Below are 27,803 nucleotides of genomic sequence, written 5' to 3'. Positions count from 1 at the left end.
ATGTAAATACTGAAATCATCTGAGGCTGCAAAATGCACGTACGTCAAAGCCATGTCTACACTACAGAGTTTTGTCAACAAAAATGGGCTTTTGTCAACAAAACTCAGGAAGCGTCTACACACAAAAGGCATTTTGTCTGAACAAAACAGAGCACTTTCCTTGATAGTGTTGTTATCCTTCTCCGTGTTGAGGAATAATGCTTCTGTCAACAGAGTTCTGTTGACATACTCTGGGCCCTTTTGTCAACACACAGGGCTTCCAGTTCACCGGGCAGCCCTCTTTGTAGAGCTTCTGGTCAGCCTTTCTGTTGAGAGAGGGCTGGGCAGTCTAGCTGCTGTCGATGGAGTGGATCGTTCTTTTGATCTGTCGATAGAAGTTTTGCCAGTAGGTATCTTCCAACAGTGACTTCTGTCGACAGATTGCTGCAGTGTAGATGTAGCCCTACAGCATTATTGTCAGGTGACTGTATTCTGCAGTTGGAGCACAAGGAATAAACACACAACCTTTTCCTTTAAAAAAAGATGTTTCTATTAAATAAGCTAAATGAGAATTCCCATTGGATATAGTTAGTAGCAATAGTTCTATTTTCCTTTACTCATCTGCTTGCTGTGATATTTGATGAGTAAGAATGGAGGTTTTTGTTGTTTCCTAGTGAGGCATAGGGGATGACACAAATACTGCTAGAGTAAGCTATACTTTAATACCAGTTTCCAAAGGAATATTTGTTTCTTTTTGTTTGTGAAGAAGCCTACCTCATCTGACCCATCTGCACAATCATAATCCCCATCACACCAGAATCTTGCAGAAACACAATCTCCATTTGCGCAGAGCAAGTCTTTCAAAGTGCAGGTTTGAGGCTCTGAAGGAGAGAATATAATTAATGGTCATAGCTTTAATAATGTTTTGAAACTATTCTCTTCAGTTCTACAAGGAAGGAAGGGTAAGTGTTACACACACACAAACAAAAACAAAAACAAAAAACAAACAAACAATTTTTAGCCAAATTAACATGAATGAATATTTTTTAAAGAAATAGAAAATCCTAATCAAATAATAAGGACTTTAATTACTGTTAATAGTAATACTTGTAATGAGGATTTTTCATATGTTTAAGATTTTTTACCAAAATATTTTTGTTCATGAAAGATGTTTAGAAAGAATATATTTTGCAGTAGCTCATAATCCATCACACAACAGTAAATTATCTTTCAAAATGAATAAACTTTACATTAAGTTATATTCCATAAGCATGTAAATTGCTAAACGCTTCTAAATACTTAAGAGAAGTTTCCAGCTATATGCAGTGATGCTGAAAGAGCCAAGGTAGTCACCAGAAAGTATGAATATAAAAGCAGAGATATCAGTGACTGACAAGAATTTGGTGAACAGCAGATCAAATCACGCGGCCATTCATCTAAGTGTTGGGTGTCTTAATTGTAAATTGTCATCCAAATAAATGGGCAGCAAACAAATTACAGCCCAAGGAAGATACAGTATATTTGAACCAGCACACCAAAGACATGCTTCAAAGTACAGACACATTCTTTGGATGAGCTGAACGTGCAGGTGGTAAGGCATGCTGCTGATCAGAGCTCCTCATAACTTCAACTAAAGTTGGATGCATTTAGAAACTTTGGAAAGCAAATAAAAGGAGTCTCAGGCAAACATTCAAAAACTGAAGCCCCACAGAAGCAGAAGATAATCCTGAAAAAATTTGCCCAACTATTTAAGAGTTGAGCACATGTATTTTGCCATAAGCACCAAGTAGTCTGACTGCTGAATTCAGAAAGATGAAAATACATCTTTTCCTCCCATAAGCTCTGATTTTTGCAAGCTGACTTACAAACGCTGATTCATGCACCTGTGCATGGCCCCATTATTGCAAGGCTTTTCTGTATTGGTATAAGGGACAGAATAAGCAGATTGGCTTGTAGAATCTGCATGTAAGCGTGTATTGTGTCATTTCCACTAAGAATATCATGGTGTGAACAGACCTACACGAGCTGAACTAGTTCTGCAGTAGCTTTCCTTACAAGTGGATCAAACGCTGACATGAGTGAATTTCACAAGTTTATACACATATTTATCTTAATTTTTTAAAATCCACTGTGCCTTGTGCATATTTTTGAGCATTCCATTTTAATTTTATTCTGCTCCTGGTTGATATGCAATAGATAGGAGGTTCCAAAATATCACAATTTATGTAAACTAATTAATTTATGGAGTAACTAATTCACAGATACATATTTTCATGTTTTTGTACTGATTTTAAAAGCACAGGCAAATCAGGTTTTTTATACTGATAATGAATTATTTATAAACAGAGTCCTGATGCTGGATAAAATGCACACATTGCCTGAAATTCTTATTTGTCTATTTGGAAAAGGTATTTCCTCTATCCTTGGCATACATCTATATGATAGAAAGGAACACATCTGAATAGTAACTGGTCATAATAGAGTGAGTTCCCTACACAGAAAAAATGACAGAAGCTTCCCACTTCCTTTTTATGTATAAGCTACTTTCTGGTTAAGAGATCTTGTTGGATGCCTGGAAAGCACAATATTATTTCTCTTGAAAATTCACCTCACACAAACACTTGTTTTGTTCAGCTGTAATTCTTCCACACTCTTGTACTCATTTTATACATTTCTGAACGTGCATAAATAAGCAACATATGGATATCTCCTAAAATGTGTACTTTTAAAATTAAAATGAAAAGATGCATATGTAGATCAATAAATGTGTTCAATACATTAAATTTACATTATAAAATTTATTTGTTAGGATATATAATCAGAGCATGCAGTAACCACCAGTTACTGAATTAGGAAATAGTACTTTAAAGTGAAAAGTAGCAGGAGAACTTCACCCTGCTTTCAGTGCAGTCAATTAAAAGTTTAATACTGTAGTACCCCAAGATACATGCACTAAAGTTGTGCGAATCTTGGGTTAATGTGACTCTGAATGGCAGGGAGCTGGTGCCTGGCTCTGGACTGCTCACCACTCAGGGTTGCTGGGAGACCGACCAGTGCAGCAGCACTGATCAGTTTCCCATCTCCTGTGAGGGGTGGGCAGCTGGGTGCCAGGCACCAGCTCCCTGCCTCTCACAGGAGCAGGGAAACTGATCCTGTCAGTGGCAGCAGCCAAGAATCTGAGCCTTGGCTGCTGCCACTGATAGGAGTAGCTGCCAATGCTGACGGGAGCAGGGAAACACTCCCATCAGAAGCAGGAGCCTGACTCTCTCTGTCCCTGAGAGACAGGCTATCACCCCTGACAAGAGCTGGGGAACTGACCAGAGCAGCAGTGCTGATAAGATTCCTGTTCCCAGTGAGTGGCAGGGAGCTGGGAGCCAGGCTCCAACTCTCCACCCCTCACAGGAATGTGGAAACTGACCAGCAAAGTAGTGCTGATCATTTTCTTGTATCCTGTGTAGGAAAGGGAGCCGGGAGCCAGGCTCCAGATCCCCACTGCTCACAGGAGTGGGGAAACTGATCAGTGCTGGCTTGCAGCTCCCTGCCACTCACAGGATACAGGAAACTGGTTGGTGCTGCTGCGCTGGTCAGTTCCACTGCTCCTGTGAGCAGCAGGGAGCTGGAACCAGATTCTCAGATCCACGCTGATCACAGGAGACAGGAAACTGTCCAGTGCTACTGTGCTGGTCAGTTTTCTGGTTACCCTGAGTAATGCAAAATTTGACTTACATGGGGCTGTGCCGGAACGCAACCTCTGCATAAGTTGGGGGTCTACCATACTGACCTCAAAAATTGTGGGAGTGGGTGGGAAGGTCTTCAGTGAGAATGAAGGGAGATAAAAGATGTCCTATCCACTTAGATTCAAATGTATTCAAATTGAGAACTAGATCACCCGGACTATATACTTCTTTGCAACCTGTGTTTAGTTGTTCAGGAGGGCCATAACAGGCTGATCATAGAATCATAGAAGAGTAGGACTGGAAGGGACCTCAAGAGGCCATTGAGTCCAGCCCCTTGCCCTCATGGCAGGACCAAGGACTTTCTAGACCATCCCTGAAAGCCATCTATCTAACCTCTTCTTAAATATCTCCAGTGATGGAGATTCTACCACCTCCCTTGGCAATTCGTTCCAGTGTTTGATCACCCTGACAGTTAGGAACTTTTTCCTAATGTCCCACCTGAACCTCCCCTGCTGCAATTTCAGTCCATTGCCTCTTGTTCTATCGTCAGAGGCAAGGAAGAACAAGTTCCCTCCCTCTGCTTTATGACACCCTTTTAGAAAACTTATGACACCTGAAAACTGCTACAATGTCCCCCCTCAATCTTCTCTTTTCCAAACTAAACAAGCTCAATTATTTCAGCCTTTCTTCATAGATCATGTTCTCTAGACCTTTGATCATTCTCATTGCTCTCCTCTGGACCCCCTCCAATTTCTCCACATCCTTCCTGAACTGCGGTGCCCAGAACTGGACACAATACTCCAGCTGAGGCCTAACCAGCGCAGAGTAGAGTGGGAGAATGACTTCTCGTGTCTTGTTCACAACACACCTGTTAATGCATCCTAGAATCATGTTTGCTTTTTTGCAACAGCATCACACTGTTGACTCATATTTAGCTTGTGGTCCACTATAACCCCTAGATCCCTTTCTGCTGTACTCATTCCTAGGCAGTCCTTTCCCATTCTGTATGTGTGACACTGTTCCTTCCTAAGTGGAGCACTTTGCATTTGTCCTTATTAAACTTTATCCTGTTTACCTCAGCCCATTTCTCCAGTTTATCCAGATCCTTTTGAATTATGACTCTAACCTCCAAAGAAGTTGCAACCCCTCCCAGCTTGGTATCATCTGCAAACTTAATAAGTGTACTTTTTATGTCAATATCTAAATCGTTAATGAAGATATTGAACAGAACTGGTCCTAAAACAGACCCCTGCGGAACCTCACTAGTTATACTTTTCCAGCAGGATTGAAAACCATTAATAACTACTCTCTGGTATGGTTATCCAGCCAGTTGTTCACCCACCTTATAGTAGCCCCATCTAAGTTGTATTTGCATAGTTTATTGATAAGTATATTATGTGAGACCATGTCAGATGCTTTACTGAAGTCTAGGTGTACCACATCCACTGCTTCTCCCTTATTCACAAGGCTTGTTATTCTATCAAAGAAAGCCATTAGATTGGTTTGACATGATCTGTTTTTAACAAAACCATGCTGGCTGTTCCCTATCACCTTACCATCTTCCAATTGCTTGCAGATGATTTCTTTAATGACCTGCTCCATTATCTTTCCTGGCACAGAAGTTAAGCTGACTGGCCTGTAGTTTCCCGGGTTATTCTTGTTCCCCTTTTTATAAATGGGTACTATATTTGCCCTTTTCCAGTCTTCTGGAATCTCTCCCGTCTCCCACGATTTTCCAAAATGATTGCTAAAGGCTCAGATACCTCTTCTATCAGCTCCTTGAGGATTCTAGGATGCATTTCATCAGGCCCTGGTGATTTGCAGACATCTAATTTTTCTAAGTAAATTTTAATTTGTTCTTTTCTTATTTCAACTTCTAAACCTACCCCCTTTTCACTAGCATTCTCTATGTCAGGTATTCCTTCAGATTTCTCAGTGAAGACCGAAACAAAGAAATCATTAAACATCTCTGCCATTTCCAAATTCCCTGTTACTGTTTCTCCCTCCTCACTGACCAATGGCCCTACCCTCTCCTTGGTCTTCCTCTTGTTACCAATGTATTTGTAAAAAGCCTTCTTGTTTCCCTTTATGCTTGTAGCTAGTTTGAGCTCATTTTGTGCCTTAGCCTTTCTAATCTTGCTCCTGCATTCTCGTGTTGTTTGCCTCTATTCGTCCTTTGTAATTTGTCCTAGTTTCCATTTCTCATATGAGTCCTTTTTTATTTTGAGATCATGCAAGATCTCCTGGTTAAGCCAAGGCAGTCTTTTGCCATGTTTTCTATCTTTCCCATGCAGCGGGATAGCTTGCTGTTGGGCCCTTAATAATGTCCCTTTGAAAAACTGCCAACTCTCCTCAACCATTTTTCCCCTCAGTTTAGCTTCCCATGGGACCTCACCTACCAGCTGTCTGAGTTTACCAAAATCTGCCTTCCTGAAATCCATTATCTCTATTGTACTGTTTTCCCTTCTACCCTTCCTTAGAATTGTGAACTCTAAGATTTCATGATCACTTTCACCCAAGCATCCTTCCACTCTCAAATTCTCAATAATTTCCTCCCTATTTGTTAAAATTAAATCTAGAACAGCTTTCTCCCGGTAGCTTTTTCAACCTTTTGGAATAAAAAGTTGTCTGCAATGCAATCCAAGAATTTATTGGACAGTCTGTCCCCTGCTGTATTAGTTTCCCAACATATACCTGGCTAGTTGAAGTCCCCCATCACCACCAAATTCTAGGCCCTGGATGATTTTGTTAGCTGTTTAAAGAAAGCCTCATCCACCTCTTCCACCTGGCTAGGGGGCCTGTAGTAGACTCCTAGTGGGACCTCATCCTTGTTTTTTACTCCTCTGAGTCTAACCCAGAGACTTTCAACCCGTCCATCGCCTACGTCCATCTCCACCTCTGTCCAAGTGTGTACATTTTTAATATACAAGGCAACACCTACTCCCTTCTTTCCCTGTCTGTTCTTCCTAAGCAGGCTGTACCCTTCAATACCAACATTCCAATCATAAGTATTATCCCACCAAGTTTCTGTGATGCCAACGATATCATGGTATGATATCATGATATGATGGTAGAGCTCCTTGGATTTAATGTTTTCCAAGATACCTTTGAATACAAAAAAATTCCTCAAGGTAGGTATTTCATCATAAAGAAACTTTGAATGGGTTTCAGCTAAAGCCACTGAAGACAACAGAAGTCTTCCCAATGACTTCAGTGAGTTTTGGGTAATGAAAACAAATTCGTTTTTCTTTGGTTATATAAAAGTTGAGTGAATAACACAATACATTGGGAAAATATGCATAGTGTGGACTGATGGGTTTCCAGGGGAACACAGGTGGGGAAAGAATGATAAAGGACAGTTAAACTATGCAGGAGGCAGAGTTAAGAATGACTTTCACCACAGGTATTTCACGTTATATTAATAGTAGTTTTTCACGGAATTGTTTGTTATACTTTCCAAGCAATGATTGATATCACTGCTAATAAAACCCTTTCTCGTCAAACCCTGTGCATCTGAAGATGGCATATAAATGTAGATGCAAATACCTGATCTGAATATCTAGAAAGTAATTAGTGCACTAAGTACCCCTGGGAAACAACTCACTTTCTGATATCACTGCCTGACAAACCCTTTGTAAATTCATATATGCCATGAACAATTTAGCTTCATATGCAGTGTAATATTTTTGTTAAATGCTTTTGTACTTGTGTTTTCACATATTTAGTTTAGTTTTAGTCTCTGGAGAGACTCTGAATAGGTGATCAGCTTCAGAAGGCTAGATCTGGTAGTGGCTAATTTTAATTCCCTGTTTTCCAAACATTTCCTTGGAAATCCACAAAACTTTGTTTGCCTATCACTGTTTTAATATCTCCTTGAAGAACATAACATTTCCCAGGGTTTATAGATCAGTGTCTCATCCTCAGAGAGGTTGCATGGGTTGCATGGAGGTTGCATGGGATTGCCCAGTAATACAAAAAACATTTGCATTCTTAATAAAAAGAATTCAAATTCATTGATAAGGTTTAATTTCCTCCACTGCAGTTTGCCCAACATATTGCAAAAACTTGCCATTTCTGTCAGACTGTGTATCATTTACATCTTGCTTTGAGGATTTAAATGGAAGTTACTTGACAAATAGGCTGTGTATGTGTGTATACTCTATGCAGGGATGACTGTCACCCATAGCCATTAGTATTCTACAGTCATCTTTATCTGGGAGTCAGAGCAGATGAGGACTGTTTAATTAATACAAAAATGGCAATTCTAATAAATTAAAAAATCTTGATAATTGATTACTTCACTGTTATTTGAAAAAATGTTATATCACTGTCTGTATTGTATTAAACTAAAATTTGGGAAAGTAGTTGCTTAATGTTACATCATAAATAAATACCAGTTCTTGCGTAGCAAATTGCAAGACTATATATGGTTTGATACAAAGAGATAGATCAGGGTTTCTCAAACTTAAAACATTTGCATGCCCCTTTCAGGACTTCGGCCATATTGGCATAGCCCCTCATTAGAATGCTGGCAGCCGCGGCACTTCAAAATTGCCATGACTCGCTGCCGTGCAGCTCGTCCAGACAGGGCTCGTCCAGACAGGGCTCCTTTTCGAAAGGACTCCAGCAACTTCAAAATCCCTTTATTCCTAACAGCAGATAGGAATAAAGGGATTTCGAAGTTGCCAGGATCCTTTCGAAAAGAAGCCCCGTCTGGACAAGCCGCGTTAATTTCGAGGTGCCGCAGCTGCCGGCATTCTAATGAGGTGCTGAATATGTATTTCGGCACTTCATTAGTAAACTTCAAAATGGCCATTTGAATGGCCATTTCGAAGTTTTGGGAAAGTGTAGACGTAGCCAATGACAAATAAGAATAATGGGACCCCTTCTCCTTTAGATTACAAATGTATCTGATACCTAAATTTATAGTACTTAAACATATTACAGTACACAAAAATTTCATGTGTGGCAGTTGCCTAAAGTTCTTCACATCAGTGTATAGCTAGGGTCATACAATACATGACCTCTGATTTTCAGAGGTCCTGATTACCCACATCTTCAATTGTTTTGAATGTGGATTTAGGTGCCTAACTGTAGTCATCCACTTTTGAAAATTCTAGCCAAAATGTATTACAGGGACTGACTACAAAGAACACATTCAGGTCTCTGAATAGGGGGATGGAGACTTTTCTCAGATTTTATGTGAAATAAAAAAGAAAAAAAAAAGGAAAGAACCCAACTATTAAATGGTAGGAATGACAGTACAAAGCAATTTATAGTATTCTGTGTCCAAAAATGCCTAACAATACTACTGATGGCTAAAGGTTGCTTCTTTTACTTTTCAGGGTTCAAAGAAGAAAGGGACTCAGTAAGAACTCTTCACTCCTTTCTGAGAAGGTATTACAGATTATTCAGATAAAGCTGGTGTTATAAGTCTTTACTGGGAATAGAAGCTAGCACATACATTTCAAAATGTATGCAAGAAGCCCTAATTTGCACTCCATATTGAGAGTGAGGAAAGAGGTAGATTAGTCCCATTAGCTACTATGGGGATCACTTTTTGAATAATGTGAATGTCAGTGTGAATAAGGACTTCAGAAGCGAACCTGATTGGATTTAAAATATGTCAGTTTCCCTATTGAATATAAAACATGTAACAGGCTGGAGAGTTTGCCTGAAATACCTCCTACTATTCATAGGTACATGTTCTCTTAGGAAAGTGTTAAGAAAGTTTGTTGCTGACTCATGGATACACCTGGATATAAGAAATATGGAAGTTACCTTTCTACAGAGAGGTCCAATTAGCCAATCATCAGTTTTTGACTCATTCTTCACCTAGCCTCTAACTTTACTGTTATATGCCAAGTTTTCCACCACATAGTCAAATTTTGCAGAATTGTACATGAATATTTCTCATTTAGTTGCAGATCTTTATGGAAATAATTCATATATTAGACTTTCAGAGTCGTCATTCTAGATTCAAGTCAAGTGATTTTGCATGTGCCAAAGTAAATGTGACCAAAAGTAAAAATGCAAAAAGTAGGATAGATAAAATCATATGTATACCTTATCAGTATAAAAAATGTTTCTTCCCATTTACTGAATAGGCTGTAAATCTCAAAACATGCCATTAGACACGATTTACTTACTGCAGTTTTCTTCATCTGAATTATCACCGCAGTCATTTTGGCTGTCACATCTCCAGTGATCTGGAATACAGTTGTTGTTTTTGCACTGGAATTCATGAGGCCCACAAGTCTTTTTATCTGCAATGAAGATGGCTATCATTTGCATCATTCTATTCCAAAAGGCAGAACTTAAAAAAATTGCTACTAAAAAGGGTGGGATGACAATATGGAAAGACACATGCCAAATTGAGGAACCCTAACATTTTACTGGTATTTATTTATCAAAGAAATATTTTACAGGGCAGCCCCAATGCAAGTCTATTCTTCTGCTAATGTCAAAATTGATGCAGAAATTCTGGGGCATTGTCTGAGCTCAGTACACTCTGCTTTTGCCCACCTGAGACAAAGAGTTTTTGAGTACTGGAACATCTGTCCTAAGACATAGCTCCTTGTATACCACACAGTGGTTGTTCCAATGCTACTGTATGCGTATGAAACCTGGACAACACGCAAGCATCATTTGAAGGTACTTGAACAATATTATCAGTGCTGCCTCAGAGAAATCCTAAATGTCTCTAGGGAGGGTTGGCACATGAATACTAGTGTCCTGGAAGAGTTTAACATGTCCAGCATTGAAGCTCATATAATTCATCAACAACATCATTGGACTGGTCACGTGGTTTGGATGTATGATCAGCACCTTCCAAAACAGATTCTGTTTTCTGAGTTGGAGGAAGGACAGAGGAGAATTGAGGGTTAGTGGAAGCTATGTAAGGACAGGCTGAAGGCACGCATGAAAAAGTGCAGCATCAGTGTCAACACTTGGAAGAACATTGTCCAAGACCATCCCCAGTGGAGAACGGTAAACTGTAAGGGGGTGGCACAATCTGAGAAGTCCTGCCACAGAGCAGATCAGGCCAGGCAGAGAAGAGCGTCAAAAACTGCCCCCTCCCTCTCCAACAGCTACCAACATCTGCCTCTTCTGTATAAGATCTGTGGCTCCAGATTGGGCTGATCAGCCATATACAGCCTCACAAATAGGAGGGTAATATGAAGACATCCTACTCCTTATCCAGTGACTCCAAGAAAAAGAATCTTATCCCTAATCCTTCAGTCATTTATTTTCTAAGTTGAAAAGTCTTTTAACTGTCAAAACAAAATAGTGAGTTTTGGGTCATGAAAACATATTCATTTTTCTTTGGTTATATAAAAGTTGAATGAATAACACAATACATTGGGAAAATATGGATAGTATGGACTAATGGGTTTCCAAGGGAACACAGGTGGGGAAAGAATGATAAAGGACAATATGCAAAGCATCTGGGCATTGTTGGCACATGGTGGCATATATGATGTTAGCTGAGGAACATGAGAATGTGCCCATGATTCTGTGAATAATCTGGTTAGGTACAGTGATAGTATCTCCAGAATAAATATGTGGACAAAGTTGGCAGCGGGCTTTGTTGCAAGGAAAAGTTCCAGGGCTGGTGTTCCTGTGGTATACACAGTGATTGTGAGAGGGAATCCTCATAAGGTTGGGAGGTTGTCTGTAGGAGAGAACAGGCCTGTCACCTAGGGCCTTCTGGAGTGTGGCATCCTGATTAAGGATAGATTGTAGGTCTTTAATAGTGCATTGCAGTGTTTTGAGTTGGGGGCTGTAGATAATGACTAGTGGTGTTCTGTTCTTGGCTTTTTTGGGCCTCTTTATCTATTCTATTCTGGAGATACCATTACTGGACCTAACCAGGTTATTCACAGAATCACAGGCACATTCTCATGTTCCTCAACTAACATCATATATGCCATCATGTGCCAACAATGCCCAGATGCTTTGTATATTGGACAGACTTCAAATCCTCTGAGACAAAGAGTTAATGGGCACAAAACAGACATCAAAATGTTCCTGATCCACAAACCTGTCAGCCAGCATTTTAATAACTTAAAAGTTTGCATCTTAGTGAAGAGGAATTTTCACAACAGTCTGGAAAGAGAGGCTGCTGAACTCTATTTTATATTCAAATTCAACACATTAACATGTGATTTGAACAGGGAGGTGAATTTTCTGGGTCATTATAGGGGCTCGTTTGCATACTTAGCTTGATCTAATTCTTGATTCCCTGCCCCTCTACTTTCTGATTTGCTCACCTTGATAATTTTTTTCTCATTTGTCAACTTTGATTACTATTTTTTGTTCTCTGTGCCTTAAATATTGAGTCTGTTCTGGTCTGGCTATGGTCTGAAGAAGTGGGTCTGTCCCACGAAAGCTCACCTAATAAATTATTTTGTTAGTCTTTAAAGTGCTACTTGACTGCTTTTTTGTTTTGATAGTATATAGACTAGCATGGCTTTCTCTCTGCCTTTTAACTGGAGTACTTGGCAATGACTTCAGAACCAGCTAATGAGTCTTAATTTAGTTTAATGACAAGTCTTTTGTTACCTTAATCACCTTATCTGTATTTATAAACAAACTTTTTTCTCCAAAGAAAGAAGTGCATCTCATCACATCACCCTGAATCAGCTTCATGGTTAAGGGCTCTTTAAAGTGCTACAAGACTGCTTTTTTTGTTTTGTAGGGCTAGGGTGTGGGTTGTGAACAAGCCCCAGATAGAAAACTCAGGTTGTGGGGAATGGCACTGCTGAAATAGTATAGGCAAGGCACTTCTTTTTTTCTTTTTCCCTGCCAGAATGCTGTAGAGCTGCATTATGGCACCTTTTTTTTCCTGAGGCCACCATTTTTGAATGGTCCTCTGCCCCTGCCCCCCACCCCTCACACACACACACACTACATGCATTCATGGCTCCCTGGAGCAGCATGGCTCCTTCTGTTTCAGCACGGTGCCTGAAGCACCATGCTGGTAACTGTGCAGTTCCTACTGACCCAGCACCTGTGGCCAGTCATGGTCCTGGAGCAGCCCTGGCAACTCAGCCCAGCCCAGTGTGGCATGGCACTTGTGCGGTCCCAGCAGGGCTATAATTGTTGCGGCCCCTGCAGCAGTGGGGATGTAAGTCGCTGTCATTCTCTTGGGGGGAGGGGTACCCAGCTCTAGGGAATGTGGAGGGCATTTGCAGGGGGGCGGGTATAGGTACCTGACTCTGGGAAACATGGAGAGCCTTCGGGTGGGAGGGAGGGGGGAGGTACCTGACTCTGAGGAATGGGGAGCGAATTCAGTTGTCAGGGGGCTGGAGGTACACAGCTCTGGGGAATGGGGAAGGCTTTCAGTTGGGGGTGTGGCTAGAGGTATCTGGCTCCGGGGAACCAAGAGATCATTTGGGAAGGGGCTGGAGGTACCTGGCTCTGAGAAACAGGGAGGGCCCCACCAGGGGGTTAGTTAAGCTGCCCATAGGGGTGGCTCGGGCCCTGATGGGGCAGGGTTAAGCTGCCAAGGAGTAGTTAAGCCACTGCAGGGGCATCTTTGGTCCCTCCCAGGGGGCAGCATGGGCCCCTTGCATGGGGGGGTTAAGTCACTGAGGGGGGTGTTGGGCCTTCAGGTAGTGGGGGGATGGTGCGGGGCTTGAGTTCTGCTTCCTTTTTTCTTGAAAAAAAATCACCGAGTACAGGTATATTTATGTGACAGAGTACAACATGCTATACTGGCCAATGGGTGTGTTTACACTCAAAATATTTTAATTAATTGAGCTCAACCTACACACCTAGAGAATAACTTAGGTTTCCATATTTTTAATTTAATCACTCGCTGCATCAGATACAGGTTGTCTGCAGTATATAAAACCAAACTTAGTTTTCTTCAGTCAGCAAGCAATATTTTGAATTAAGCATTTACACTCACGATGTATAATAATGGATAAATCCTTTTGTGAATGGAACAAGCAATTCTGAGCAGCAGCAACACCACTATTCTTCCAATGGACTGCAGCTATTTTTGTGTTTTGTTTGCATTTTGATGTTTTTCTTTTGTACCGTATTCTCTCATGTTCAAGGGAGAGAGAGGAAAACAATGGAGAATCTTGCAAACGGGAAAAAATACCATCTGGCATATTTTCTTTACATAAAAGAACATCTATAATTTTGTTTTATAAAAGTCACAATGACTTTTTTTTTAAATTACATATTAGTGCAATGCAATTTCAATGGATAACCCCTTAGGGCTGTTTTATAGACTCTTAGTTTAGATCATAAACAACAAGAAGTCCTGTGGTGCCTTATAGACTAACATATTTTGGAGTATAGACCCACTTCGCCCATGAAGGCTTATGCTCCAAAATATCTGTTAGTCTATAAGGCGCCACAGGACTTCTTGTTGTTTTTGAAGATACAGACTAATTTGGCTACCTCTTTGATACTTGTCACCAGTTTAGATCATGTGATGTTACCAGTGTCCCTTTAAGTGTTTAAATTAAGTAGTCATGAAGAAGCAAGACTAATAAAAATAGCTTGAGTCAAGCATACCATTGACTGTGAAGTGGATAACACCACTACATGAACTAGGGGTTGCATTTGAAGTTGTCCCCCAAAACTAGCTTTGTGTGAACTGAGGATCTAGAATGAGGTATCAAAATAATTGTTCAATGAATTTAGCATGAGTATGTGCCGTGGTCCCTAGTGGGCTTCACCTTTAAAGACTTCACTACCTTGATTGCACCACCTAGCTGATCTACAAACTTATTGCTCCAATGGTCACTCCTGCTTTGCTCCAACATTCCCAGCCATTTCTACACACTGGTTTCCTCCTCCTTCAAAGACCTTAGCACTGTCTTCTATGTTTCCTCTTCACATTAGCTGTTGGAAGTGGGCCACATCCTCCCTGACTGAACTGACCTTGTCAGCTCTGGCCTCCCTCCTTTTCATGAGCCTGTATAATTAGACCTGACTCTGGAATCTCCATTACAGTGCATCTGATGAAGTGGGTGTTTGCTCGCAAAAGCTTGGGCTCAAAAATATCTGTTAGTGTATAAGGTACCACAGGACTTCTCATTGTTTTTGTGGATACAGACTAAAATGGCTGCCCCTCTGATATTTCCACATGGGAAAATTTATCAATAAAATCCATAAACCCATTCCTTTTTCCTTTACCAAATGTCTCTTTAAGACTCCTCTCTGCCATCATGTGTACAAAACTCAGCATGATGCTCCTGATACATTATGATTATATCTATATATACACACATCTGTCTATCTAGATATAGATATAGATATTATCCATACATAGGCTCTGATGTCCTCAAATTAAAAGAAAAAACATAAAACATGCAACAAAACTGTGTAAAATACTGATCCTCATCTACTCTCCTTCCTACCTACCTATCTACCCACCATATAAGACACACGTATAAAAATTTCAAGGTATGCCTAGGAATATTACATTTAAAATAATGATCATCCAACAACTACAACAAGTATAAATAATGAATTCTTATTAATTTATCAGGACAACAACCCAAGCTGGTCTTGTAAATTCTCCAATCCCATAAACAAACCTCCTTCTTTCACCAAAGACCATGAATAATAAATAGCTTTTAGCAATTACATGGCACTTTCCCACTCTTGCTTATTCAACTGTGTCTTTCAGATTAGTAGTTCTCACCCAGAGATATGCATACTCCTAGGTATTCATCTAGATATTCATCTAGCTTTACAAAAGGCTACATATAAAGCACAAGTGAAGTTAGTATAATTTCATATCCAGTATTCTATTATCTGGAATTCTCGAATAACTGGCATTGTAACCATAAGTAAATTTTAGTTACTTTTTCCATAAGTGCAGTACAGTGAAAATAAATAGAGGAAATACAACATAAGTTTACAGTGTACAACTGTTGTTGGTAAATAAAATACTTTGCATACATTTTTGTCTGTTTCTTTCTATCAAATCTTACTTTTTCTTGCAAGATATACCCCTCTATTATCCAGTCCCAGGGATGCAGGATACGAAAGAGTCTAACTGTTTTATTAAATAGTATGATATAACATGTTGCAAAGAGTTCTATTTTTCTTTGTCATCAGTGTTTCATTTTAAAATTACTACCACAAATAATTGAAATGTAAAATTAGAAGGACTTTCTGCCAGATCAACAAGAAGTCCTGTGGCACCTTGTAGACCAAGAGATATTTTGGAGCAGAAGCTTTTGTGGGCAAAGACCCGCTTCATCAGATGCATCTGATGAAGTGGGTCGTTGCCCATGAAAGCTTATGCTCCAAAGTATGTGTTAATCTACAAGGTGCCACAGGACTTCTTGTTCTCGAAGATACAGACTAACGCGGCTACTTCTCTGATACATTTCTGCCAAATGTACATTTTATATTATAGAAACAATGAGAAGTCCTGTGGCACCTTAAGGAATAACAGCATGCAAACATATGAAAGGTAAATATTCAAACAATAAAAAATCTCTTAAGTAAATGCATATGTGTAATTTATCATAATCTAAACTCAAAAGACTGAATCCAAAGAACAATGTGTCTCTCTTCTAACTGGCACATCTTTATAGAGCAACAACTCATACCTTATACATTCATTCACTGTAATATCTCCAATGCCACATGTTAGCAAATGAGGAATAACCAAAAGAAGAGCAGCTGTAAAACACTTAGGGAGAAACTAGGAACTTTACTTTGTAAGTATTTTTTACAATTAACTATTCTGAATCAATGTTTACACCACCACCACGTATAAATCTGTACTACTACGTTACAATTGCAACTATGTAATTGAAATTTGACTAGGTTATCTACTAAAATACCACATTTAAAAATTTACACAACATAAATTAATCACACATCAATTTTTAGACAACAGAGATTGGGAGAATGGTAAATAGGGACACAGATAAGTCATTCAAACAAAGTGAGTTAGATAGGTTGGTAAGAAGGACAGAAGAATACAACATGCATTCTGAAACAGCTAAATGCATTAATGTTTCCTGAAACTGAGAATGCAGAGCATACTTACAAGAGACAGGATTCTATTCTAGGTAGCAATGAGTCTGAAAAAGATTTGAGGTCATGGTGGATGATCAACTGAACATGAGTTCCCAGTGCAATGTGGTTGCCAAAAGGGCTAGTGTGATCCTTAAGTGAACGAACATGGACATCTCTAGTAGGAGAAGAAAGGTCATTTTATTTCTGTATTTGGCCCTGATGTGACTGCTGCTGAACTGAAGAAGGTTCAGAGAAGCACCACCAAAACAACTGAAGGATTAGAAAACATGCCTCACTGCATTAGTCTGAAAGAGCTCAGTCCAATTAGTTTAATAAAGAGAAGGTTGTAAAGGGGGTGACTTGATTGCAGACTATAAGTCTACAGGGGGAACAAATAATTGATAATGGGTTATTCAGCCTAGCAGACAAAGATAATACAAGATTTAATCACTGGAAGTTGAAGCTAGGCAAATTCGGACAGGAAATAAGCAGTAAATTTTTGTCAGTGTGGCTAATTAAGCAGTGGACCAATTAGCCATGGTGAATTTTTCCATCACTGCCAATCTTTTAAATGGAAATTGGATTTTATTCCAAAAAGAAGTGTTTTAATTCAAAGACGAATTATTTGAGCAAGGTCTGTAGAATGCATTAGACAGATCAGTCTAGATGATCACAGATTTTCCTTCTGGCCTTAAAAACTATGAATACATATGAGAAAATGACTAGAGAATTTATAAGGGGCATAGAGAATTTTTAGACAGATTGAGGAAATTTTTCTCAAGGGTGATTGCAAGGATGACTGCTCTGAAAAGGTACAATGAAGCTGCCAGAGATGCATGGGCTGACAATCTAGAAGTTGTGGGGAGCATCAAGAACGAGAGGTTTGATAATCACCCAAAATATCACATTAAGTAACTGAATTACTCAGGGAAATGGGATATATTTCTCTACCTTGGAAGAGTTATATTTTGGCTAATGTAAGGGAGAAAATAGTTAAATATATGGGAATTTGACCTGTAATAGGAGAATGGCAGCTATATTAATTGCTGTAACCTGCTTGAGGACACAATTCAGTGCACATGATCATTCCATAGAGGGATAGTTCTCCAATCAACTGGAACTGAAAGTGGATTTAGAGGAAGTTATCCTCTAAAGAAACATACATCCTATAAAATAGCCAAAGTTTCTATACATAAGTACTCTGAAATTGTTCTCAATTGACAGAAGTGAATATCCAAGATACCAAAATTGTTTTCCTATCACCTGTAATCAAATACATTCAGCAAAAAAAAAAAAAAATCCCGCAAACCATAAAAAATTAGAGTGGCAAAGTTTTGTCATTACTCTTATTAACAACCACTGGAATTAGTTCTTGTCCAGAAAAGATATAATTTCATTTTGAGGTTGCAGTTGTGCAAGGAGTAATTACTTTATTACAATTTTTAAAATTTTGTATTTGAAAAATGTTCTCAGTGACTGCCTCACTTAATGCAGTTTTCCAAGAAACAAAAGTTACTGGAAAGGTTTCAATGTTTTACAAATATAAATATTTTTTAAAGCCTGAACATCTAAGAATCATAACAACAATAAGAATAATATTTGGCAATAATCTATGCCCAAAATGACAGCTCCATGTTTAAATTTTTAACAATTCTCAGAAGCTGAGCAAAATCTCTATTTGCATGCATTTTTAAACTTAGCGATACTCAGACCTCTGTAATCAGGAGCCAAATTAGTGACAAACATTACCCAAAAGAGCCACAGTAGTGTGAATGCATTATTTCATTTACTCTCTCTCTCTCTTTCTCTCTCTTCTCACAGCAAAAGGATTGACCATCTCTTATTATTTTAACATCTGCAACTGATTAATAACTTAGTAAAAGCATCCTAAATGAGTTATATATTTGTCTGGTTAATAATTAAATCACAATGTTTTCATATCAGATGCTTCCAAAAAACTGCCAGAGATGCACTGAAAAACCACGTGCGGCTCACAAGCCTCAGTCTGAGTATCACCTCCATAACTCGTTATTGGAAATATTTTACTTTAAGCATATTTTACTGAAAATATTGATCTTCCAAAACTAATGTTTTATCTATAAGATGCTTATACATTTTACTCTGAATAAAGTTTCATGATCAATATAACCTTTTCTTTCTTTCTTTCTGTGTAATGTCATGGAGGGTCTCATGCTTATGAAACTTGACATACTGAGAAAGAAATGACTATTTTATGTCAACCACAGAGGCTAGTCCTTTGGCGGCAATGCTAAAGTTGTTCTATACTTGATTACATGTTACATGATTTATTTGAGGAAATAAGAATGCTTCTAATTTGCAAAAAGAAGATTTGTATTTATATGTTCATGTCATTAATGGCAACTAAAATATCATATCTGACAATCAGAAGACTTCTTTAGAAAGATACCTCATTTTGGACAAATTAATTACGTGGTTTACCAGAAATATATAACTGTTACACATAGTCCCATCTAAAAATAAATTGCCTTGATGTTTTCAAATCTGAAGGTCCACTGAATGTCTGAAAATATTTTCATGGAAACTGCAGCAACACTCAGACAACTTTTTCCATCACTGAGTGCACATCAAAAACAACAATTTCAGCAAGGATCCAAAGAATGTAATAGCAGATAACAATTTTGCATTGTCAATAAGCAGTAGATTCTAGCTCTGACATAAAAAAAAGAATGAAAGAATATCTACAGTTCTAGGCTATTATTTATCTTCAATATTAATTCAAATTATCACAAGGATCATAAATTTGATTATCACACTTCTAGATCATCATTCTTATCCAATCTTTTCAAAAACAGTGGTTTCCAGAGCACCCAGTGCTGGGAGTGCTCTTGGTGCTAAGGAAACCCAAATCCCAATGCCAAATGACTCCAGTTCAGCCTTACTCTGATGGTCAAGATTCACATTTTGAAAAATCCTCAGATGTCACTAGGGTCACAAATATTGACGGAAAGTACTAATGACCTCAGTGTCCCATGGCTAACATTTTATGCAAATCTAATTATGACCATATAGTTCTGATTTTTCAAGCACCTCCCAGGTCTAGCAGTTAGTGAAGTCATCCATCTGTGGAGTTCTGTGGGTTATGACAGAGAGCCCTTTGGTAGTGAAGCTACCTCATTCAATTTGCTAAGAGGAAGTCAGATTTGTGCCAGCATATTTAGCATCTTTGCTGACTCTCACTGATCAGCCATCTTGTCTGACAGAGACTATTGTTTTTCTAGTTTGTTCAAAATCATTAATGCAACCAGATTTATACTACATTAATGAAGTCTCCTTTTCCAGGCTGCTCCTATTAATTATTATATTGACCTTTCATAATAAAATACTTGATTCAAATTAAGCAACTTTCCTAAGCTACTTTTTATATTAGTATGTATTTGTATTTTTCCAAATAAAACAAATTCTGATGATCGAACAGTTTTTAGGCTTATATACACTTTGATGTGTTACTTCTATATTTAAGAGAGAAAGTGGGAGAGGTAATATCTTTTATTAGAGCAATTGGTGTTGGTGAGAGAGCAGTTTTTGAGCTTATGCTGATGAATTCTTCTTCCTTTCCTAGGTCTAAAGAAGAGCTCTGAGTAAGCTTGAAAGTTCATCTCTCTCACCAGCACCCATTTGCCCAATAAAAGTTACTCCCTAATCCACTTTGTCCCACTGATATCTTGAGATCAACATGGCTTCAACAACACTTCAGACAGTCAACAAAATAACTAGTTCTGGTGTCTCTGATTAGGAGTAAAGTGTTATTTTTAGAGCAAGTCACTTATTTATACTATTTTCCATTTTGAATATATGAGGATTATATGAACATCAATAAAAAAAGGATAAGTATATTACTTTGATTATTTTCCAGCACCTGAAGAACTGCTAAGTATTTTTCACAAAAGTGTCCCTGATGTTGCAAGAGTTAAACAAGACAAGAGTATTTGCACTTTTCTATGGTACTGTTTGTCAGAACTGAAAGACAAAGGCTACACACTTGTGAGTGGAGTCCTTAAAAGAGAAACCTGCATGTTTGTGCTCATGAGATGTGTGAACCTAGTACAAATTAGATGGTGAACTATTATTTAGCAGTGCTTAATGGAGCATTTAAGACCCCTCCCCAACCTCTTCTCTCAGAATTCACAAATGTTCTGAGGGTGAAGCTACAAAAAGGACTGTGACATTCCAGCTGCCTCAGTTCTTTCCATCCACTTCTGTAGGCCGCAACAGATGTTAGAATTTCAGAGAAGAGTGGGAAGTAGGTATGTGACTGAGGAATCCTTCTTGAAGAACTGCAGTTACAGTTGAGGCACCTTACTTTCTTCTCTGCACCTTCCCACTAATGGGATAGTTTAGCAAGCAGTAATCCTGTTAGGTTGGCAGGACTTGGAGTCCTAATCATATGAGGAATGAAGAAATGCCTGGCTAAATCTAGCATCTGACCTGAATGTGAGATCTAAAGAATAAAAGTGTGACTAGGCCCCTTTGTTGCTGCCCTGCATAGCTCAGAAAGTAGGACATAACTTCTGAAATCTACAGATGCTTCTTTCACTCTAATTTCCTAGGGGAGATGGATTTGTTGCTAAATCAGCTACAGACTCTTTGTACAGTAATCCATTGGACTTCCTTACTGCCTAAATAACAGACAAATTAGTTAGAAGGCTGTCTAAATTCTTTAGTCTTATCCATATAATAGGCTGATATTCCTTTTAAAATCTAGGACATGCAGTTTTGACTCCACCAAGTTTTGACTTTGGAGTCTCAGGGAAAATACAGGTAAAGTGATTAATACAAAATTCTAATCCTTAGAGAAAAAATGTTGGCTATGGTTGAGAAACCACCTTGCTCTTAGGAAAAACAATGAATGCTTGGTCATTCATTAATGCTTGTAACCCACTAACCCTGATTGCTGAAGAAACTGCAATTCTGAAGGCAATTTTAATTGATATATGAAACAGTGAACATTGCATAAAGTTTCAAATGGTTAAGATAAAAACAGATTAAGACTCCAAAAGTATATAGAACATCTGACCTTTAAGGATTTTTTAATCAATTCATGAGTGAATAAAAATTTTTCAGAAACTAGCAGGTAGAATGCTGATGTGGCTGACAGGTGAGCCCCATGGAACACAAATAGAGATCAGCAGATTTAGAATATTACCAGTAATATAATATAGGCTGAAACAGAAAAATATCCATATAATGTAGTTACAATTTCTCTATGCTGATTTTTTTTCCCATTTACGCAAATGCTTTGCAGGCACTGAGTTACATGTTTTGTGTATCTAAAGAGCAAGTCTGTCCATAACCCTTTCTTCATATTGCCCACACAGTGAAGTGAAGTAAACGTAGGTCAGGTTGAAAGACTTGGCCTTCCTGTCGAATCAGTCAGTTCATATCTAATAGAGGCAACTGGCTGCTCCTCTGGAACTGGGCTGCAGCAGGCTCAAGCTGTTTCTGTTTGAATCCTATTGTCCCCATAGTCTTAACTTGCCTATTTACTCTCTAAATCAGTGTAGGAGGAAGAAACAGATAAAGTAAACCTTAATTTCATTATTAGGTACCTGTTTGAGACTGACTACTTGTCTCTCTCCTTTCTTGGACAAAACTTTGGTATTTCGCATTGTACCTGGCTGTGAACAGGTCAACCGCTTGATACCTCCATATAGAAAAAATATTTTATTATGTATGTTTTAGCAACCACTCATGCATTTGTGATGTGCTTCTGATCAGCTGATTGTTGTATATCTCTGATAAATATATAGCTACTGTGAATATAGTGTCAGGAATGTACTAGTCCTATAGTGAAATCACCTCTTTTTATATTATATTCCACTACAATTATGAGGCTATACACGTAGGTTGCATTGTTTGCAGTTAACTCATATCTGTGGCAGACTTCTTGTACAAACAACCAGAAACTGCACTGACTTTTTCTTAACTGGAGAACGCTGAGGTATAATTTTTTTTTCTGCTATTGCTTAGATGCTTGCTTTCCCAGCCCCAAATACAACCTGGTTTTGGAGATCTTCTATGGTTATCAGTGAGGGCAAGGGAAGACTGAAAGATTTTTTTTCTTGTCATTGTTGGAATGGGATCATCACGTTACAGGTAGAAATTCCCTTTTATGAATTACCAGAGTTCTACCATATCATTTATGCTGGGTACTAAATTTTATAGTACTAAAGTTGCAAATGCCTTATTTACCAAAGATCCAGGGAACTCATACAATTAAGCCATAAGCACCAATGTCCCTCCAATGAAAAGAACAGTTTATTTACAGATATAAGTAATCTGATTGAAAAGTCTGTCCTATAACTAGCCATAAGGAAAGAGGAGGTAGTTGCAAATCCCTGAAAGTAGTTCATGATTTGCAGGTTGATTTCTACTGCTAGCCATGAGAAGAAATAGCTATCTAGCCTTGTTTATATTACTTAGTTCCTCTTTCTCTCACTTTCTCCATGTGTAAAATTAGGACACTACAGTTCACTGTATCTACTTTCCTTTTAAGTGATCTGAAGGATTAATTTGTTAATTCAGTCATAAAATGTTACTATTATTTCAGGTGAATTGAAAACCTTTTAAAAAAGAGATTCAAAATCCAAATAATTATTTTTATGACTGATTCTAGGCTTATAAGCAAATGCATTTAAAACAAAACACATGAAAAAAATCCTTTCCTCTTTCACTCACTTATCAAAGCCCATGTTTGCTGTTTGTCCTTCAGTTGTTGATTACACTACTAGTATGGAAATAAGTAGTGACTCTGGGAACCTGAACCATTTTACTGCTTTAAAAGATATTTTTTACTGTTACCTGAAAAACAGGAACTCAAGCATTTGAAGTTAAAAAGTCTGTTAAGTCATCTTTCAGTTGAAAGCAAAAAATGCTAAAGATTTTCCTTTTTGTGCAAAGGTGAGCAAGAAACAACAAAAGAAATATTTCCAAAGAAAATAAATGTGATTTTTTTTCTATTATTGGATTCATAAAAGTCACTACAAAATTACATAAGAACATAAGAACATAAGAATGGCCATACTGGGTCAGACCAAAGGTCCATCGAGCCCAGCATCCCATCTGCCGACGGTGGCCAATGCCAGGTGCCCCAGAGAAGGAGAACAGAAGACAATGATCAAGTGATTTATCTCCTGCCATCCATCTCCTGCCCTTGTTATGAAGGCTAGGGCACCATACTTTATCCCTGGCTAATAGCCATTTATGGACCTAACCTGCAAAAATTTATCAAGCTCTTTTTTAAACCCTAATAGAGTCCTGGCCTTCACAGCCTCCTCGGGCAAGGAGTTCCACAGGTTGACTGTGTGCTGTGTGAAGAAAAATTTCCTTTTATTAGTTTTGAACCTACTACCCATCAATTTCATTTGGTGTCCCCTAGTTCTTGTATTATGGGAAAAGGTAAATAATTTTTCTATATTCACTTTCTCCACACCATTCATGATTTTATATACCTCTATCATATCGCCCCTCAATCGCCTCTTTTCCAAACTGAAAAGTCCCAGTCTCTCTAGCCTCTCCCCATATGGGACCCTTTCCAAGCCCCTAATCATCTTAGTCGCCCTTTTCTGAACCTTTTCTAATGCCAATATATCTGTTTTGAGGTGAGGAGACCACATCTGCACGCAGTACTCAAGATGTGGGCGTACCATAGTTTTATATAGGGGAAGTATGATATCTTTTGTCTTATTATCGATCCCTTCTGCTTTCAGGTTGCTTAGCTTTTGATATCTATTCAGCTAATTCTTTGTGAGACCTGTCTCAGACTGGAATATTCCGTCAGTACTTCTGTGATTACTGATACAAAAATCTGTTTATTTTATGCAATTTAATCTAAACTACTCATATATTTACATCAGCTTTTTTTTATTCACCGACATTTACCTGAATACATAAGGCAAAAATGCTGAAAACATGAATAGGCACTGGATAATCCTGAAGTAAGAATTAAGATGAGAAGACACTAATATTTCAAATCATTTGTTCTCTAACTGCTGTCCATAAATCAGATACTCCAAAACAGATTGCACAGCAAAATATTCTATCACATGATTGTTTTGACATAATGATGCAGGGCATGTTAATTAGCATTGACACTTCCTGTAACTTTAAAAAAAGGAAAAAGTCTTCTGGAGCAAGAAGGTTACAAAGATACTGGTGTTAGAAACAGGAGATTTTAATAAAGCATTGTCACTTTCGTTATACTCACCACAGTTTGCTTCATCGGATCCATCAGCACAGTCTGGGTCCTCATCACACACCCACAGTTTAGAAATACAGTGTTTTGTAGTTTTACACTGGAAATGGTCTGGAGAACAGCTGTTTTCTGCTGTAAAGAAAAAGAGTTATTTTTAAAGCTAAAAATTCCTGCCAAGACTCAAAAATGTTTTTCTTTTTTTTTTGTTTTGTTAAAAATAAATAACCCCAATGGTTAGAAACAGGATCTCCAGGAGTTCTACTGTATTTTTAGTAAAATCTCCAGGAAAACTGCTAAATAATAACATTATCGACATGAGTTTACAGAGTGAAATATCTATGTTGTTCCATTGATTGCAAAGAAGAACATTTTCAGCATAGTTACATTTGATAGACCAAATACATACATAATGCCAACATACCCAAGTTACCTGCACCAGGGATAGAACTTGTGAGCATAGGGGCTAAAGCCCTTCACTCTACCATATGAGCTAAAGGTCAGCTGACTCTCAAGAGCAGAAACTTCACTCACCCCAGATGAGGCCTCAGTGCTTCTGGGTATTACATACTTCCCTGCGCTGAGGAAACACATCCTGAGCTTCTGAGACCTTCCAGCAGTTCTTCCCAGCCAATGTACTGATTGTACTGTTGACAGACCTGGGTTGCTGGCCCCAGGGATAGAACCTGCAAGTATAGGGTCAAAATCCATGCACTCTAGCACATGAGCTAAAGGCCAGCTGGTTCTCAGCAAAGGCTGTAGAGCAGAGACTTCACTCACCCCAAATGAGGTATTAGTGCCTCTGGGTACTACACATAGATGCTAGAACTAGAAGTGTGTGTGTTGGGGAGAGGGAGTGTTCAGCACCCTGTTGCTTGAAATGGTGTCCTTTATACACAGGGTTCACAATTTGGTTGAATGGCTCTCAGCACCCACATTATAAAAAATGTTCCAGCCCCCACAACCAAATGTGAAGAATATACGTGTTAAAAGATTACAAAATATATTTACTGACTTTTCTCCACCCTTATGAATAAAAGTCTGTTTAACTTCTGAAACCTTATTAGCCCAAATGACTAAGAAAAGTGTCAGCTAAGAAAGTTTTATAATTAGTCCCCATACACTGGGACCAAGAGATGCACTGTAACATCATGGGGTTTTTGTCATACTTATGTCAAGACATATCTTGACCAGACCGGGCTAAAGAAACACCCCAAATGACATTTGTACCTTCACTGGCTCTGGCTATATCCCAACCACCACCTGTGTTGTGAGAAATTTGTCACTTTACCTCCTGCTCTTTCCCCAATTCCCAACCTTATTTCCTCTCCGACTTGTCCCGCACTCTCTTCCTTCAGTCTAATAAGCTCGTCAAGAGTCCATATTTTGTAAGCCTGTGACCGGACAGAGACAGTTAAATGCAATATCCTGGTACAATTGCGCAGGTCTCAGAGTAGCCGATAAGATGTTGTGCTGTGGCTGAGTTTGCAGTAGCAAGGTTACAAGTTAGAACCAGTGACAGATGCATTTTATACCTTTGTTGCTCTTTCCCTTTTTGTATATATGCTTGTTGTGCTTTGCCTTCCAGAAAATAGGACTGAACGTGTACAACAGCAGCAGTTGCAACCCACCTGAACTAACTTCTCTTTTCTCTAAAGGACAATTATTACTATCTTAATACCAACTAAGAGATTCTCAAAGGAACAGGCTTTTCCTTCTAAAGAATCTCTGCAGCTAAAGAAATGGAATGAGGGATGCAGTTAAAATGTAAGCCTTATTTAATACTTTGCATTTGCAATGCTTTAATGTTTCTTTTCCCTTTTGTCTGGATCTTTAATAAAATATTAAAGAGATTTTTCAGTGTTTGCCATAGTACTGAGCAGGCTGAAGTCTGCACAGCAAACCCCAAATAATGTTTAAAACTGTTTAATGTTGGATAGACCAAGGTCATGTTAATACCTTAGACTCTTTGAGCCTCTCTATTCAATCTAAATGTACATCACAGTGTCCAGTACTACCATAATCATTCCACTCTGTCTTCATTGTTTTGAAGAAAGGTAATAAATTGAAGAACCAGACTGAAAACTACTTTACGATGTCAACATAATAGCCTAGGTAACTGAAGACTGTGCTGTAAAGAATCACTGCCAATCTTCTCTGATCCTGAAAGCTGCTTTGTATTGGTGTCTTTAGTTTCCAGGATTTCTAACTTGCAACTAAACCTGGTTCTCAATGCTCTTCCTTTTACAGCCTTACAAAAAGCGCTAGAAACTTCCTCACATCACAGCTGGCATCATGTTATTTTCTGCTCAGGCAGAAATATGCAGAAAGTAATGCCCCTTTCTTGTGGGGGCCCTATCCTTAGTTATTTACCAAACAAAAAGTAATTTTCTTCTCTCACTTCCTTCTAAATGTATTTATCTCACTATCTTAACACTTCCTTTCATAAATCGTGGGAAGTATTTTTTTAAAGACTGGTTATGAACATAGATGTATTTGGCAATATTATGACCGAGTCCAAATTAACAGAGCAGAAAATGACCTTGAATAGGTGTATGCTAACAACGTTAGTCAACATACATAGCTTTGTCAGGCTTTCCCAGAAAGTGTATCATTCTTATAGCCAAAGTCTCAGCCACCTGCACTTTGTCTCTCTCTACAGTGGCCATATTATGAACAGAAAGGAGCGGAAGGAGGTATGCCTGGATTGCTTTTGCAGTCTGCCTAGTCTCTTGGAGTCAGTTACCATATGGCACAACCTTAAACCCATAATACATTGCTCTAATCTGCATTGAAACTGGCATGATAATGATAAAGCTGTAACCAGCCCCTTGGTGCTTCTTTCCCACCTAGCTCTCCCCTTGCCCACAATGTATGAGGCATAAATTAATCACAGCAAAGAATCTGATCCCA

General features: G+C 38.6%; 1 protein-coding gene across 1 annotated transcript in view; it reads right to left on the bottom strand.

Moving 5' to 3' along the window:
• LRP1B (LDL receptor related protein 1B) overlaps window positions 1–27,803 on the bottom strand; it is a 1,349,009-nt gene that overhangs the window by 127,546 nt on the left and 1,193,660 nt on the right. Inside the window, exons 66-68 of the mRNA XM_075000767.1 lie at window positions 24,906–25,025; window positions 9,805–9,921; window positions 753–859 (exon numbers count right to left, since the gene is read on the bottom strand). Of these exons, the coding sequence (XP_074856868.1) occupies window positions 753–859; window positions 9,805–9,921; window positions 24,906–25,025 (344 nt within the window). The remainder of the gene's footprint in view (window positions 1–752; window positions 860–9,804; window positions 9,922–24,905; window positions 25,026–27,803) is intronic.

This window comes from Carettochelys insculpta, chromosome 8, assembly GCF_033958435.1.
Source record: "Carettochelys insculpta isolate YL-2023 chromosome 8, ASM3395843v1, whole genome shotgun sequence".
Lineage (NCBI taxonomy): Eukaryota > Metazoa > Chordata > Testudines > Carettochelyidae > Carettochelys > Carettochelys insculpta.
The sequence above is the reverse complement of the archived record's forward strand: the minus strand, read 5'-3'. Positions and strand labels throughout refer to the sequence as shown.